The sequence below is a fragment of the Triturus cristatus genome, chromosome 7, assembly GCF_964204655.1.
Source record: "Triturus cristatus chromosome 7, aTriCri1.1, whole genome shotgun sequence".
Taxonomy (NCBI): domain Eukaryota; kingdom Metazoa; phylum Chordata; class Amphibia; order Caudata; family Salamandridae; genus Triturus; species Triturus cristatus.
The window spans coordinates 167,981,909-167,996,408 of NC_140590.1; the positions used below are offsets into that span (position 1 = coordinate 167,981,909).

Here is a 14,500-nt window from a genome sequence, read left to right on the forward strand (position 1 = left end):
TTTGCAATGTCAATAGCTCAAACTCGTGTAAATGCGAGACCTATTGCATTGCAAATGCTTGTTTCACATGATATGGGAGTGCCCTGACATTCACACATACTGTAGAACATACCCAGAGAACTGGGCAACATTCTAGAAGAGGATATTCCACTTAACCCCCATTTCCTTCTCCTGAGTATCCAGGGGGTATAGATGTACCCCGTCGGGAACTGGTAGTTTTCTCCCTGGGTCTTGAGGTCGCAAAGAGTGATATAGCACGGGTCTGGGGTGTACCAACAATGCCCACCAGGGCAAGGCCCACTGGATCACAGGGATGGACCTGTGTATGGGGGCAGAGAGAGTGGTGTATGCGGCCAGGGCATATCCCAAGAGAGTCTGACATTGGAAGACATGTTATTGGCTGGAACCGGATGATCAAGCACGATCCCAGTCAAAGACCCTGGAACTGGAACAGCCACACGCGTCACTCGGGACTGGATGATGGTGCGCTTCCCCTGCCCACCACTCTCCGGACTATGGTCCCCTAGTAGTTTGTACATGTCTCCCACCTACTCCCACTCGAGAATGTTTGATACATACCAATCGTAAAAACTGCATTTTGCAAGTTCTGAATTGCAGTTGATTTGGTTCTTTGGGTTATATACCCATCTCCTTCTGTTTCTACCTTTCGTACATGGCACTGTGCCCCTGTGGTTCTCTACATTGGTTCTCTTTCTTTCCATATCCCATTAGTTTTCTTTCTATTGTCAAAAACACTCTCAAGATTTTTTTTTGTCAAAAGTCTCTTATACCACAAATGAATCTTCCAATCGTCCTGGAGAAGTGGCGAGAAAGCCTCTAGAGTTCTTGCCTTCGAGCCATTTCACTCACATTAAAATTGTGCATGACAAGATATTTGCTTATTGAAATATTTCTGCTTACTGGGAGTCATGCTGTACCCCAGCTGACGGAGCTGATTTCTGTGCCACCAACAGGATGTCTTGCAGGTGAAGTCCGGCTACGCCCCCTCCACGAGCCCCTTCCATTGGTGGAAGTGAAGGACTCAGACGCCATAAAGCCAGTAAGGATGAAGGATGAAGAGTGCAGCACGGGGGACCAGGTAAGACACCTTTCTTGTCTCTTTAAGGAATGAAAGTGTATGGGTTCGAGGCAACATTAGCGCCGTTTAGCACAGTCTGTACATGTATAGGGGTTTAGGCAGATTGATTGCCCCTTGTTTAATTGGCCACAACCTATAAGGCGCTAGGATGGCTAGAGCGCTATACTTCCATCAGATCGGTTTGCATTTGTCACTGACTCGAAATTATATTCAATGCAAGTTTTAAAAAAGAAAATGAAACAATAAAAGAAAACCAGGGATACCCTTTCATAGGGTTATAGAAACAGAATGATTATTAGGGGGTTTTGTATCTTGCATGACTATATTAATCACTCTGAGTGGAATGGGGAAAGCCAAGCACTGTATGGAAATGCTGATGCAGGTGTGTGACCTCATATATAATGTTCATATAGCATAGAGCTTTTGCAGACACAGAATATAAGCCCATGGGGTCCTGCAGAACTCTAAGAAAGGTAACTATTCCGAAATTTTTAAAAAATAATAAACACTATTTTCTTTAATGCCTAAGGTAGAATTCTTAAATAGGATTCAAACTGGGAAATCTGGTTCACTTAAAATCAAATGCCTGATAAATAATGACGAACAGATACGGCCACCCACAAAAACATGACATGCAAAAAAGAAACAAAGAACGATGACCTCTTGATCTAAACCTGGAATAGTATCCTACGGATATTAAGCATGTTATATTCCTCGTCACAGGTCATCCATGCATGTGGGTCTCACCAAAGAGTTGGAATATGAATTTCGGTGTACCACCAAGGTGAACATCATGACAGTGGAAATGATGGGCCTGTCTATCCCTGTGTTGAAGATAAATACAAATAAAGTGATGGCTGGAATTCTTCAATTGATTCCAGCCATTGGTAATTCCTTTGAGCCTCGTTGCAGTCCATCCCTTTGTTTCCCACTATGCCACCTCAGACAGGAACCGACCATATGCAAACCAGCCTTAGTCCTGCTCCATTAGGAACAGTCCAGCCTGAACTGGCAGGGCAAGCCCCTCTGAACTGGAACAAGCTGCCCTTGACCAGTTTCATTGTCCCTGAACCGGCAGGCCAAGCCACACTGAACTGGAACAAGCTGCCCTCGACCAGTCTCGACCAGTTTCAGTGTACCTGAACCGGCAGGCCAAACCACACTGAACTGAAACAAGCTGCCCTCGACCAGTCTCGACCAGTTTCAGTGTACCTGAACCAGCAGGCCAAACCCCTCTGAACTGGAACAAGCTGCCCTCGACCAGTTTCATTGTCCCTGAACCGGCAGGCCAAGCCACACTCAACTGGAACAAGCTGGCCTCGACCAGTCTCGACCAGTTTCAGTGTATCTGATCCGGCAGGCCAAGCCACACTGAACAGGAACAAGCTGGCCTCGACCAGTCTCGACCAGATTCAGTGTACCTGAACCGGCAGGCCAAGCCCCACTGAACTGAAACAAGCTGCCCTCGACCAGTCTCGACCAGTTTCAGTGTACCTGAACCGGCAGGCCAAGCCCCTCTGAACTGGAACAAGCTGCCCTCGACCAGTTTCATTGTCCCTGAACCGGCAGGCCAAGCCCCTCTGAACTGGAACAAGCTGCCCTCGACCAGTTTCATTGTCCCTGAACCGGCAGGCCAAGCCACACTGAACTGGAACAAGCTGACCTCGACCAGTCTCGAACAGATTCAGTGTATCTGAACCAGCAGGCCAAGCCCCTCTGAACTGGAACAAGCTGCCCTCGACCAGTCTCGACCAGTTTCACTGTTTCTGAACCGGCAGGCCAAGCCCCTCTGAACTGGAACAAGCTGCCCTCGACCAGTCTCGACCTGTTTCACTGTTTCTGAACCAGCAGGGCAAGCCCCTCTGAACTGGAACAAGCTGCCCTCGACCAGTATCGCCCAGTTTCAGTGTACCTGAACCAGCAGGCCAAGCCCCACAGAACTGAAAGTAGCTGCCCTCGACCAGTCTGGACCAGTTTCAGTGTCCCTGAACCGGCAGGCCAAGCCACACTGAACTGGAACAAGCTGCCCTCGACCAGTCTCGACCAGTTTCAGTGTCCCTGAACCGGCAGGCCAAGCCACACTGAACTGGAACAAGCTGCCCTCGACCAGTCTCGACCAGTTTCAGTGTCCCTGAACCGGCAGGCCAAGCACCTCTGAACTAGAACAAGCTGCCCTCATCCAGTATCGCCCAGTTTCAGTGTACCAGTTTCAGTGTTTCTGAACCGGCAGGCCAAGCCCCTCTGAACTGAAACAAGCTGTCCTCGACCAGTCTCGACCAGTTTCAGTGTCCCTGAACATGCAGGCCAAGCCACACTGAACTGGAACAAGCTGCCCTCGACCAGTCTCGACCAGTTTCAGTGTCCCTGAACCGGCAGGCCAAGCCACACTGAACTGGAACAAGCTGCCCTCGACCAGTCTCGACCAGTTTCAGTGTTTCTGAACCGGCAGGCCGAGCCCCTCTGAACTGGAACAAGCTGCCTTCGACCAGTATTGACCAGTTTCAGTGTTTCTGAACTGGCAGGCCAAGCCCCTCTGAACTGGAACAAGCTGCCCTCGACCTGTCTCGACCAGTTTCAGTGTCCCTGAACGGGCAGGCCAAGCCCCACTGAACTGAAAGTAGCTGCCCTCGACCAGTCTCGACCAGTTTCAGGGTACCTGAACCGGCAGGCCAAGCCCCTCTGAACTGGAACAAGCTGTCCTAGACCAGTCTCTACCAGTTTCACTGTTTCTGAACCGGCAGGCCAAGCCCCTCTGAACTGGAACAAGCTGCCTTCGACCAGTATTGACCAGTTTCAGTGTTTCTGAACCGGAAGGCCAAGCCCCTCTGAACTGGAACAAGCTGCCCTCGATCAGTCTCGACCATTACAGTGCATCAGAAGAGGGTGGAGGGGACTGTGATGCTCTCGGTGCAGAAGACAGCTTCACCATCCAAGCCCCTCCATTGATAGTGGCGAAATAGAAGCCTGTGACTCAGTCACATGTTTAAGGTCTCGGCGCGATGTAGATTATCAGTAAGCGGACCGACCATTCTTCCTGTAAGTAAGAGAGAAATCGAAGAACCATCTTTACAAAGAGCAGTTCATCAACCACTGGAAGGGAACGTCCCCACTCCTGGGCCATGCTGCCCAAGATAGAATATTCTGCTTCTTGGTTCAGGCTCATGTTTGTAAACCATTAGTGTAACTGCTGCTCTCCAGCTAAACAGTCTGTGATACAGAAATACCTTCTGGTGCATGCGTACTCCCACAATGTATACATTAACTAGAATGTTGGAACATGAAGACTTCAAATGCCATGCACCAAGTGGAACCTGTACATTTTGGAAATATGCATCTTCATAGCGGGGCGTTTCCCCAACCAGTGGCCGGAGTAAATCCGCTTAGTTACCTTACATGAGAACCTATAACGTAAGCAACGCCCGCGCGTTGTAGAAAGGTCGATGCTTGTAAGCAGACTCCACAGTGTGCTGCTCTGCTGTCAAGCATGAAAGGAAAGGAGGGAATTATTAATGTTCACTTTTTCTCTCCACATAAAAAGGGCGCGGTTTCCTGCCTAGTCTTTAGTGGGAGTTGAAATAGTTTGAGAATATTATTTGTTAGTTAATCCTGTATGGGGAAATAAACCCAACTGGACCTAAAGAATTGCAGAGAAGTGATGCAGAGTATACTGGAGAGATGGGCTCCAGAGCTAGATCCTAAGTTTCAGTGGAATGAAAGTGCCACGTGGAGGAAGACTAGTGACGTGTGCCCAGTTTTGGTTGCATGACCTTACCACGCGTGCCTTTACCAAGCGCTTTTACAACGCATGTTTCTACCACGCATATGCCTTAACCACTAATGCCTCTACTACAAATATGCCTTTGCCATGCAGGGAAGTATAAATAGGATAAGTAAAATCTCTCAGCTCTCACCCAATGCCCCTGCCCACCTCTAAAACGTAGACATTGCCTTACCACCTTCTACCCCTACCCACCCCTTAACCATAAAGAATACCCTTAACCCCTGACATCCACAGTCACCCTAAAAATACCCCTACCACCCTATGCCCCTACCCAAGCCTTAACCCTAAAAGTATCCTTACCACCCTATGCCGTTACCCACTCCTAAACCCTGAAAACACTCTTAACAACTTATACTTCTACCCACACCAAAATCCTAAAAATTCCCTTACAACTGTATGTCATGCCCATCCTTAAAATCTAAAAATACCCATACCACCCAATGCCCCAACCCACCCCAAAACCTTTAAAAATACCCTTCCCACTCTATACTCCTACCCACCTTTAAACCCTAAAAACAATCCCCCTTACCACCCCAAAAATACCCTTACCGCCCTGTGCCCCTTCCCCTAGGCCCCTGCCCACCCCTAAACCACTCTATATTCCTACCCACCCCTAAACCCTAATACTAGCCTTACAATTCAATACTCCTCGCCTCTCCTAAACCATTAAATATATCTATATCTATATCTATCAATATATATATATATACATATACATATATATAAATTCATATATAGGTATAGATATATATATATATCACTTCAACTCCTGTTTCACGCACTCGTTTTACCACTGCAGGTAGGAGCCCAGACCACGATTCAGTGCTTGAAATATATTTATTTGTCCGCTCACAAGTATAACACAGCCATTACGCGTTTCGAGCCCGTAGGCCCTTGATCACATGACGCAAACAACAGCCTCACCTGGGCTTTTAACCATTTTTTTCTATTTTTTTCAAAGTGCATTTTTTTCTTTTTAAAGTGACAAAGTGCTTTATAACATCACCAATGGTATCTTGTTATATATATATACACATATATTGGCTTACCTTAACTATACGTACCAAGCGCGGGTAAAACTATGTGCAATAAAGGCACCAACTAGTGCATGTCTGGTAAAGGTAAAAACATAATTGTAAAGGATGTTTCCTCCCAGTTTTCCTGCCTTCTGAGTGTGCGGCGATTTAACAATCTGCACAACTTAGAGTGCAGAGTTGGCACACCCTCAAACCAAAGGGATGGAGCAGTATCGTTTAGTAGACAAATAATTGTAGTAATTGTAGCAAGGAGCTTGCAAGAAGATGTGGTAACAGTCATAGACATTTTCAGTGAGTGGGAGGGTAAGAATGTCAGTCTTATCCCAGTACTTCTTAAGTTCGTATTTGGACTTACTTAACTTAAATTTGACCAGTGGGCCATGCACAAATGCTTGTTGTTGAACTGAAAATAGCACTGGAATATTTCAACTGGTTGCTCAGTGACATCATGCTAAATCAGTTGGCCTGCGTTAATAGATTCGTAGAGCTCGTGCCTGGAGCAGGGAGGCTGCTATTGCAAGGTAAAGACACAGGGGCATATTAGCAAGGAAGTCACGGAGCGCGGCGTTAGCTTTCTTGGCTTAACGTCTCTCTCCGCCACTTCGGAAACGCGAGGCTGCACCATATAAAATCGCATTAAATAAATATTATCAATTATATGGTGCAGCCTCGCGTTTCCCCCTGCGATGGCGCTAAGTTTTACAACGCAGGCATCCTTGCACCAGAGTGCAAGGGTGTCTGCGAGCAGGGAGGTTTGTCTATGTACAGGAAGGTGTCCCTTCCTGCACATAAACAATCCTAAAATGCCAGTTTGTAACTTACGTGTGTGCTGCTTCATGCAGCACACATGTAAGCAACAAAATTGCATTTTTTTAAAAGGTTTGTTTATGTACTGGAAGGGACACCTTCCTGTACATAAACAAACCATGGCATTTTGCTTTTCCAAGTGTGCTGCACAAGGCAGCACACATGGAAAAAGCAAAAAAGAGGAGAAACAAAGCATTTCTCCTCTTTTCGCCGTCTTAAGACCAGGATTTTCCTGGTCTTACGGTTGGCACTGCCACCTATTATCGCCACCCTTGATAATAGGTGGAAGCGTCAAATTCAATGGGTGTTGCAGTGGAACGCCCACCGCAACACCCACTGCACGCCCCTTTCACGCTAAATTTAGTGTGAAAGGGGCACTATTATCATGGCAGCATTAAGCCACTTAACGTGGCCATAAGCCACGTTAAGTGACTTAACACTACCTTGATAATATAGAGCTGACCCTATCGCAAAAAGTGACGTTGTGGTGGCAATAGGGGCTTGGTAATATGTCCCACAGCCACCTTTCTGTCATGCACGTCTTGTACTATAGAGAAGCATCAGTGATGCTGCTGACTCGAGCTTCCTCTGGCTTTCATCCGTAAGGGCACCTATGCAATGCTAACTCAGATGACACGTGTTATGTTATACGTGCACCACTCGAATACCAATCACCTCACATAAACCGTACAGATTAGTTATACACACACTACTCGAAATACCAATCACCTCACATAAACCATACATATTAGTGTATGCGCACCACTCGAAATACCAATCACCTCACATAAACCATACATATTAGTGTATGCGCACCACTCGAAATACCAATCACCTCACATAAACCGCACATATTAGGGATATGCGCAGTACTCGAAATACCAATCACCACACATAAACCGCACATATAAATGATATGCGCACTATTCAAATACCAATCACCTCACATAAACCATACATATTAGTGTATGCGCACCACTCGAAATACCAATCACCTCACATAAACCGCACATATTAGAGATTCGCGCAGTACTCGAAATACCAATCACCTCACATAAACCATACATATTAGTTATATGCACACCACTCAAATACTAATCATCTCACATAAACTGTACATATTAGTAATATGTACACCTCTCAAATGTCAATCACCTCACATCTTACATAAACCATAAATATTAATAATATACACACCACTCAAATACTAGTCAACTCATATGCATATGTTTGTTTGCCTATGAATTGCTCAAAGGCCAAGTAAGAGATGATTAACATCTCATGCAGAAAGAAATGTAGACAAGGAATAAACACCACTCGACTTTGTGAACATATTGCTCTGTTTAATGCCAACTTCCCTCAGATAACAATAAAAGCACACTTGGGCATTGGGTCGACTAGCAGTGACTAGTAACCTCTAGACTATACCCTGTGGCTAGAGCAGACCGAGTGCTATTCGACGATAAAGACACAGCCGAGAAGCTATCATTGAAGTTCTAACCCGGAAGCGGTTGCACCAAAGGGAAACAGTTAAGATACTGCTGACCTCTGCTTCATTTAGGGCCACCTTGAGCTCAGGGTGAATGCAAGGCGGGTACAGATATCATGCCAAATCAAGCAGGGTAGGACTAGGACAGAAAATGCAAAGAGCAGTTTTGAACTTGTAAAGACATGTTGTATAGGTGTTTTGCAAGGTATGGGAGACTGCATGCATTTGTGCTTGATACAGACAGTGTTTGAGGTAATGTAATGGAAATCAACAGTAAAACACCACCACGGAACATCATAAAACCGGCCCATACACCTTTAAAAAAGTCCCAGAGAGACCTATAATATCAGCCGGCCGGGCATGGCCAGATTGCCCTATAGACCAGTCTGACCCTGAATCCAAAGGGTATTTAAAGTGGTATACGGCACGAACAAAAAGAAGAGCTAAAGCGTGTGCTCCAATACCGGTCAAGCATAGTCTATAATATGATTGTTTATGTGGCTCTAGTGGTTCGAACTTGTGCACCAAAGGTAGGTACAGCTTCTTTCTTTATAGTCATGCACTGTCGTTCCTTCTAGGCAGCCTCACATCCGACCCCCGATTCCCATACTTTAGTAATGAAATCAAATGAAGAAGCGCTCTCGCTAACCTTTAAGTACAGCGTCCAAATATAAGAATTTTAGGCAGCTTCAGGATCATCAGCTTTAGCTCCAGCCACAGCAGATAATATGTCTATGCACTGAGATTTGGAGTCTGGGTTGGTGTCCAGGGACACCTATTCTGTTATGGCAGAGGAACGTCGCCCCACTGAAAAATAAAATGATAATAAAACCATTTTATTATAATATTATTTTTCATTACTCCAAGACAAGGTTAGGGCGTGCCCATCCTGGCGAGTGTTGCGCAGCAGGAGAGTTTTTGGGCACTTGTAAGTGAGCATGTGTGCTGTACCACAGCTGGATGCGCAGGACGAACACACAAATGGCATTGGTGAACACTATGCTTCCATTCTATTGACATAATCACATGACAAAACAATTAGACTGTGCTGGGTTTGGGTGCGCACACATCTGATCAGGTATGTTAGTATAGAGGGAAGAGGTATCTGCATGTGGGGGCTTGGGTCTAGCCAAAGAAGTAATCCAAAGGCACAACTCAAGTGATGTCCTAACCAATCTCCTTTTTCCTCTCCAGTGTCAAGATGGGGACGCCGACATGCGTCCCACTGTTGGCAGTGGCTGCCCTGTTTTTTGGTAAGTTTTGTCTTGTCATTGCTAATGTGTTCTGTGTCCCTAATACAGGCAGACATGAACAACATCGGTTGGTTGATGGCATAGGGGGGGTACCAAAGTGACTGTCCAGTACCTTGTGATCACACAATGAACATTAATGTGCAAGTGTGTTTATAGTAGATTTTCAAACATTTTGCACTGCGTTAGCATCCAATAAGTGACGCTAACCAGTACAAAAGTATTTTTTTACCAATTTACTTTCCAGCACAAAACTTGTTTCGCATTGGCAAGTACCATACAAGTAAGGCAAAACATCACAAAGCATTGCTTTGCGTTACTTAGCAACAAGGTGGCATTATATGGGTGCCACATGGGCTTTCCCATGCAACCACCCATGCCTTTTGATGCAAAACCCTACCTACAAACAATTGTAGACAGGGTTTAGTGCCAAAAGTTAACGCCATCCGAAAGGAGGCGTTAAGAGGAGAAATATTTTCATTTCGCCTTTCTTTTCCTACTTTGCAGCAGACATGCAAAGTAGGAAACATGTTTGAACTTGTCTAGGCCAGTATTTTGTACAGGAAGGATACCCTTCCTGTACAAAACCTATGCTAGACGCAGGCACACACCCGAGCGCTATGGCACTAAGGTGTGTGCCTGGTGCACAGCAGCTGAAATCAGCAGGGAGGAGAGATATGGTGATCTCCTGCTTCCTACTTGTTGCGAACAGCAGCGCAGCATTTTTGGCTGCTGCACTGCGTTGCGTGACTTCTTGGAAAATCTGCCCAATCATTTTTTCTTTGAAGAAACACAGTCCCTCATGTATAAACCCTTTGTGCCACTGGTGCGTCCCTTTTTTAGATTCACTGGCGGCGCCGCAATGTGCCTGCGTGACTTTTCATGGGCTTGTAAATATGGGCCTCTTTCACATATTAATCTGCATGACAGGGGCGCTCCATGGGTGTTCCCATGCAACATCCATGTAACCTGACACATTCCCAGATTTACAAGGTGTCGTAAACCTGGGAATGCATCAGACTACTACTACGCAACGAGGAAAAATACTCTTATTTCTTCTCATTTCTTGTTCTTTCTAGGAGCGCTGTATTCTGCAGCACACATAGAAGGAGCAAAACACCATTAATAATTGGTTTTGTGCAGGAAGGCGTCCCTTCCTGCACAACAACAATCATCCCTGCAGTGCAGGCATCCTTGCACATGGCACCAATGGTGTCTACGTTGGTGCACGGCTGCTGCTTGTGCGCCAGCGCTGGGAAGAAGGACAGTAATGCGTCGTATCTTGTAAATACGGCACCTTCCTGCCCTTTTATTTAGGCGCACGACAGCGCAGCAGAAAGGCTTGCTGGGCTGCCATGCATCAAAATATAATAAATGAGGCCCACAATATCTAATATCTATCATGCCTGATTGGGTATCTGTTGGCACCGCGCTAAAGCATCGTCAGCTTCATGCTGGTAAATTGTCTACCTATGCTTCTGCCCAGACTATCGTTCACCCCTTGCAGCCTGCCACGTACTCTCAACTAATCCTTCCTTGAATTATTGGGGTCCCCTAACCACCTCTTTCGTATGCAGTCCTCTGGTATTGATGAAAATCTGCCAACAATTGTATACATTTCCATATCCCTAACATCATATACATTACTTCCTGCAAATTCTTTTTATTCTAGACAAACTCGTTTACTTGATTGTCAACATTTGTCTGAAAATTGCTACAATCTTTTATTCTTCTCCATTGTAAAACGTTATGGTGCGTAAATAATGATGCAACGTGGTTATTGTGTGTCCGTAAAAAGGCCATGTCAGTCGCTCTGGTATCTTAGGACAGAGGTTGTACTACAGACACACTGTAAACATAAAATTTAAATTGAAATAACTTCGCCTGGGACACACTAAACAGTAAAACAGAAAGCAGCTCAACAGGATGTCAGGTGTGAATCAGCTTGCTAGCACGTGGGCTCCAAATGTTTAGTCAAATACATCACACCACACAAAAGTGACAATAAAACGAGCAGAAAAAAATGTTTACCGAAAATAAAACAACGAATCACTAATGTTTCACTGCTTTTTTTCCACCAGCACTGGCGAATCTGCAGACAAGTGCAGGAAAAGTTGGTAAGTGTCCACGTGTGTATATATTTAGCATTCCTCGTGTGGTCCTATTGAAGGGGTGTGTGTGTGAGTTACCGTCATCACCAAGACTTTAGAACTGTCCTAAGCAGTGCAAACCTTTACCAGGGGATTGACAAACCTAAAATAAAACACAAAAACACATACAAAATCCACCTGTTCAAGGACAATGTCCTGGTTCACCTTAGCTTCCCAATATTCTGGTTGTGATGTGGGAAATGGGATATAAAAAACATTGGTAAAGCCGATAGGCCTCGCCTTTGGGTCCTATTAGCTTTACCAATACCTTTTGCAGTGCTTAATTTGTTAACAAATAAGTACCAGGCCCTCGTCAGGAGGCCACTGCAGCTTGCACCACTTCTTGCCCCTGCCAGCGCTGGCAATGACAGTACTAAAGCAACTACTTAGCATCACACTCCTACAAGTGTGACAATTCATGTAATTCAAGCCCCCAAAACTATAAAAATTGCTTGGGCGGCAGATATTCATTTTAAATGAATACTGAATAAATAAACAACTGCTGTTTCTGCTCATCTCTGAATTAGACGAACAGCGCCACCATGTGGCAGACTGTCATAAGTGCTAGTGTAAACAATTTGCTGTCAGTGGGGAGCACCAGAAACCACCAGTTCAAATTAAGCACTGGCATTTTGGCGATGCTGTACAGCATCAGCAAGATGCTGTGAAGCATGACCATTAGCAAAAAAAAGGTGTGTGCTTGCATGATAACATGTGCATGTGTAAAAATGCCGGTGCAAATACAAAATTAAATTATGTGGTGCCAACAGGGAGAAGGTTGGGGGAGGTAAAAGCGATAGACAAGGAAAAGCAACATAGGGAGTGGGGCCAAAGCACCTAAGGGGGACAGCAACACAAAGCACGGATGCCGGCAATTTGGCAGGAGGAAAAATGAAATACCAGTATTTGTAAAGCGCACAGCTACCCCAGAAGTGGTGTCCCGGCGCTGGGGGCTCACGGGAAGATTAAGCAAGCTATTGCCCAGAGTCACATGGTGCTGGGCTAACCTGCCGCCAGTGCCGGGGATCAAACCATAAACCCCGTAGTCAGGAGTTAGGCACCCTGGCCGCTGCGCCACACCACTTCCACAGAAGCATGATGGAGAGAGCTGGGAAACACATGCATTCTCATGAAGTGCTCATGCAACAAACAAAAAAATCACTAAAATTGAGTAGTGGAAGGATAGAATCCAATCAGAGAGATGGTAAAGAGCCGAGGCTCCATGCCAGGGACAAGTGGGGACCAGGAAAACCTCCAAATAAGAAGCAAGCAAGTAACACTGACAAGCAAATCAGGGTGCAGGCTGAAGCCCATGTAAGTTCTTGGTATGCCCACAATAGGTTTCTTGTAACCTGACAGCTGTAAATGTCTAGTAGACTCGATCTAAAAGGAGCACATAAACACAAATAATACTTCTTACTATTTTTGTCTCTCAATGCACATGGATTCCTGTATAATTGGTTGAGTGCTGATAGGATTCTTTCTTCCAATTGAAACGATGCCTACTATTTCAGGAAAGTCACGTTCCAACATTACTTTCTGCTCCTAGGGTGTGTACCATCTGCGAATACTTACTTCTCCTATTATGCATGTTGTTTCAATTAAATGCTCCAGTGCTTATGGGCTAGATTAGGTTTTAGTTTTGCGTGGTTTGCATTCTTATAATACACAGAATGTTTATAATTTGGTAAACTAGTTATGTCAGTATATTTTGCCATATGTTTTCAGTTCAGTGTTAGTAATATGTAAAAAAAAAGCATCTTGGTTATAAAAAAAAGTAGACTTGATTCAATAAAATGAAATTCAAAGCAAGCTAGCATGTTCATCCACCTCCCGACAACCTTAAAATAGTAATATTCAGATATTGTGCTACATTGCAGCCCTTCATAAGGTTGAACGCAGGGGCATAGTGAATGGTTGTCATCCTTCTAATGAATCTCCACCACTAATAATACAAAATACAGACATCTTTCATTATGCAGAGTTTTACACTTAAGTACTACATGGTCGACAGTCTCACAATGACGTGCACAAAGTCAACACCTGCATTGTTCCATAGGCACGCCCTGTCGTGTGCCATCCAGCACCAAAAAAGTGAGTTGATCCATGTGAAGAAGCATTTACAATATTCTCAGTTTAGTCTCCTTGACTTGTAAGCACTATAAGGAAGATCATTAGGCTGTTTAGCCATCAAGAAGTTCAAAGTATCATGTCTAGTGGCTCGGATAGCCATATCTCCATCCTGGAACTACTGATATGCAGCAATTTTAAGGCTTGCTTGAGCTGTTCTCTAAAAACCAAGTAATTATTCAGAATCTTGAAGTTAATATCTCTGCCATCTTCATGGCCATGCCCTGCTCATGAATATTTTCCAGTCCTTGCTAAACATGTAAAGCAAAGTCCTTGTATCAGTGGTTTCAATTTCACAGATGTAGTGGAACATTACTTGGAGAGTTCGCTGCTTAGCGGAAATCCGTGCAAGCTGCTTAAAAATTCCTGCCTCCCTGCTCTGGCCCCAGCTAGTGTCTAGTGTCACAAAAGGTTAGTGTCAAATCCTTTGTGAGTGTGCTCAGGCAATGGCTTTGTGTGGCAGGTGACTGCTCGGCCCCCTATCAAGTCAGAGATGGCCCATCCTGCCAACACCTATTCCCCCTTTGTCTCACTGGAAGCAATACACAAAGGCCAACAGTTAGCTACACCTAGTCATGTGACCCAGGGCACATGCTGCAAGCACTTACTGGTTAAGACAAGAAAATGCCATCTTTATACAAGTGGCATTTTCAGAATAGTGACTTAAAATATGACCCAACCATTAAAGAGGGGTATGAATTGCAATGCCATAAACACCAAACTTGACATTCCTATCTGCTCCCAATTGAAAGTCACC

At 45.0% G+C, this 14,500-nt stretch overlaps 1 protein-coding gene across 1 annotated transcript in view; it reads left to right on the top strand.

The window, feature by feature from the left end:
- The first annotated feature begins 1,084 nt into the window (after positions 1-1,084).
- Positions 1,085-14,500, top strand: part of LOC146809134 (uncharacterized) — a 277,381-nt gene continuing 263,965 nt past the window's right edge. Inside the window, exons 1-3 of the mRNA XM_085615949.1 lie at positions 1,085-1,099; positions 9,408-9,466; positions 11,545-11,580. Coding sequence (XP_085472075.1) covers positions 9,415-9,466; positions 11,545-11,580 — 88 coding nt within the window. The 5' untranslated portion in view covers positions 1,085-1,099; positions 9,408-9,414. The remainder of the gene's footprint in view (positions 1,100-9,407; positions 9,467-11,544; positions 11,581-14,500) is intronic.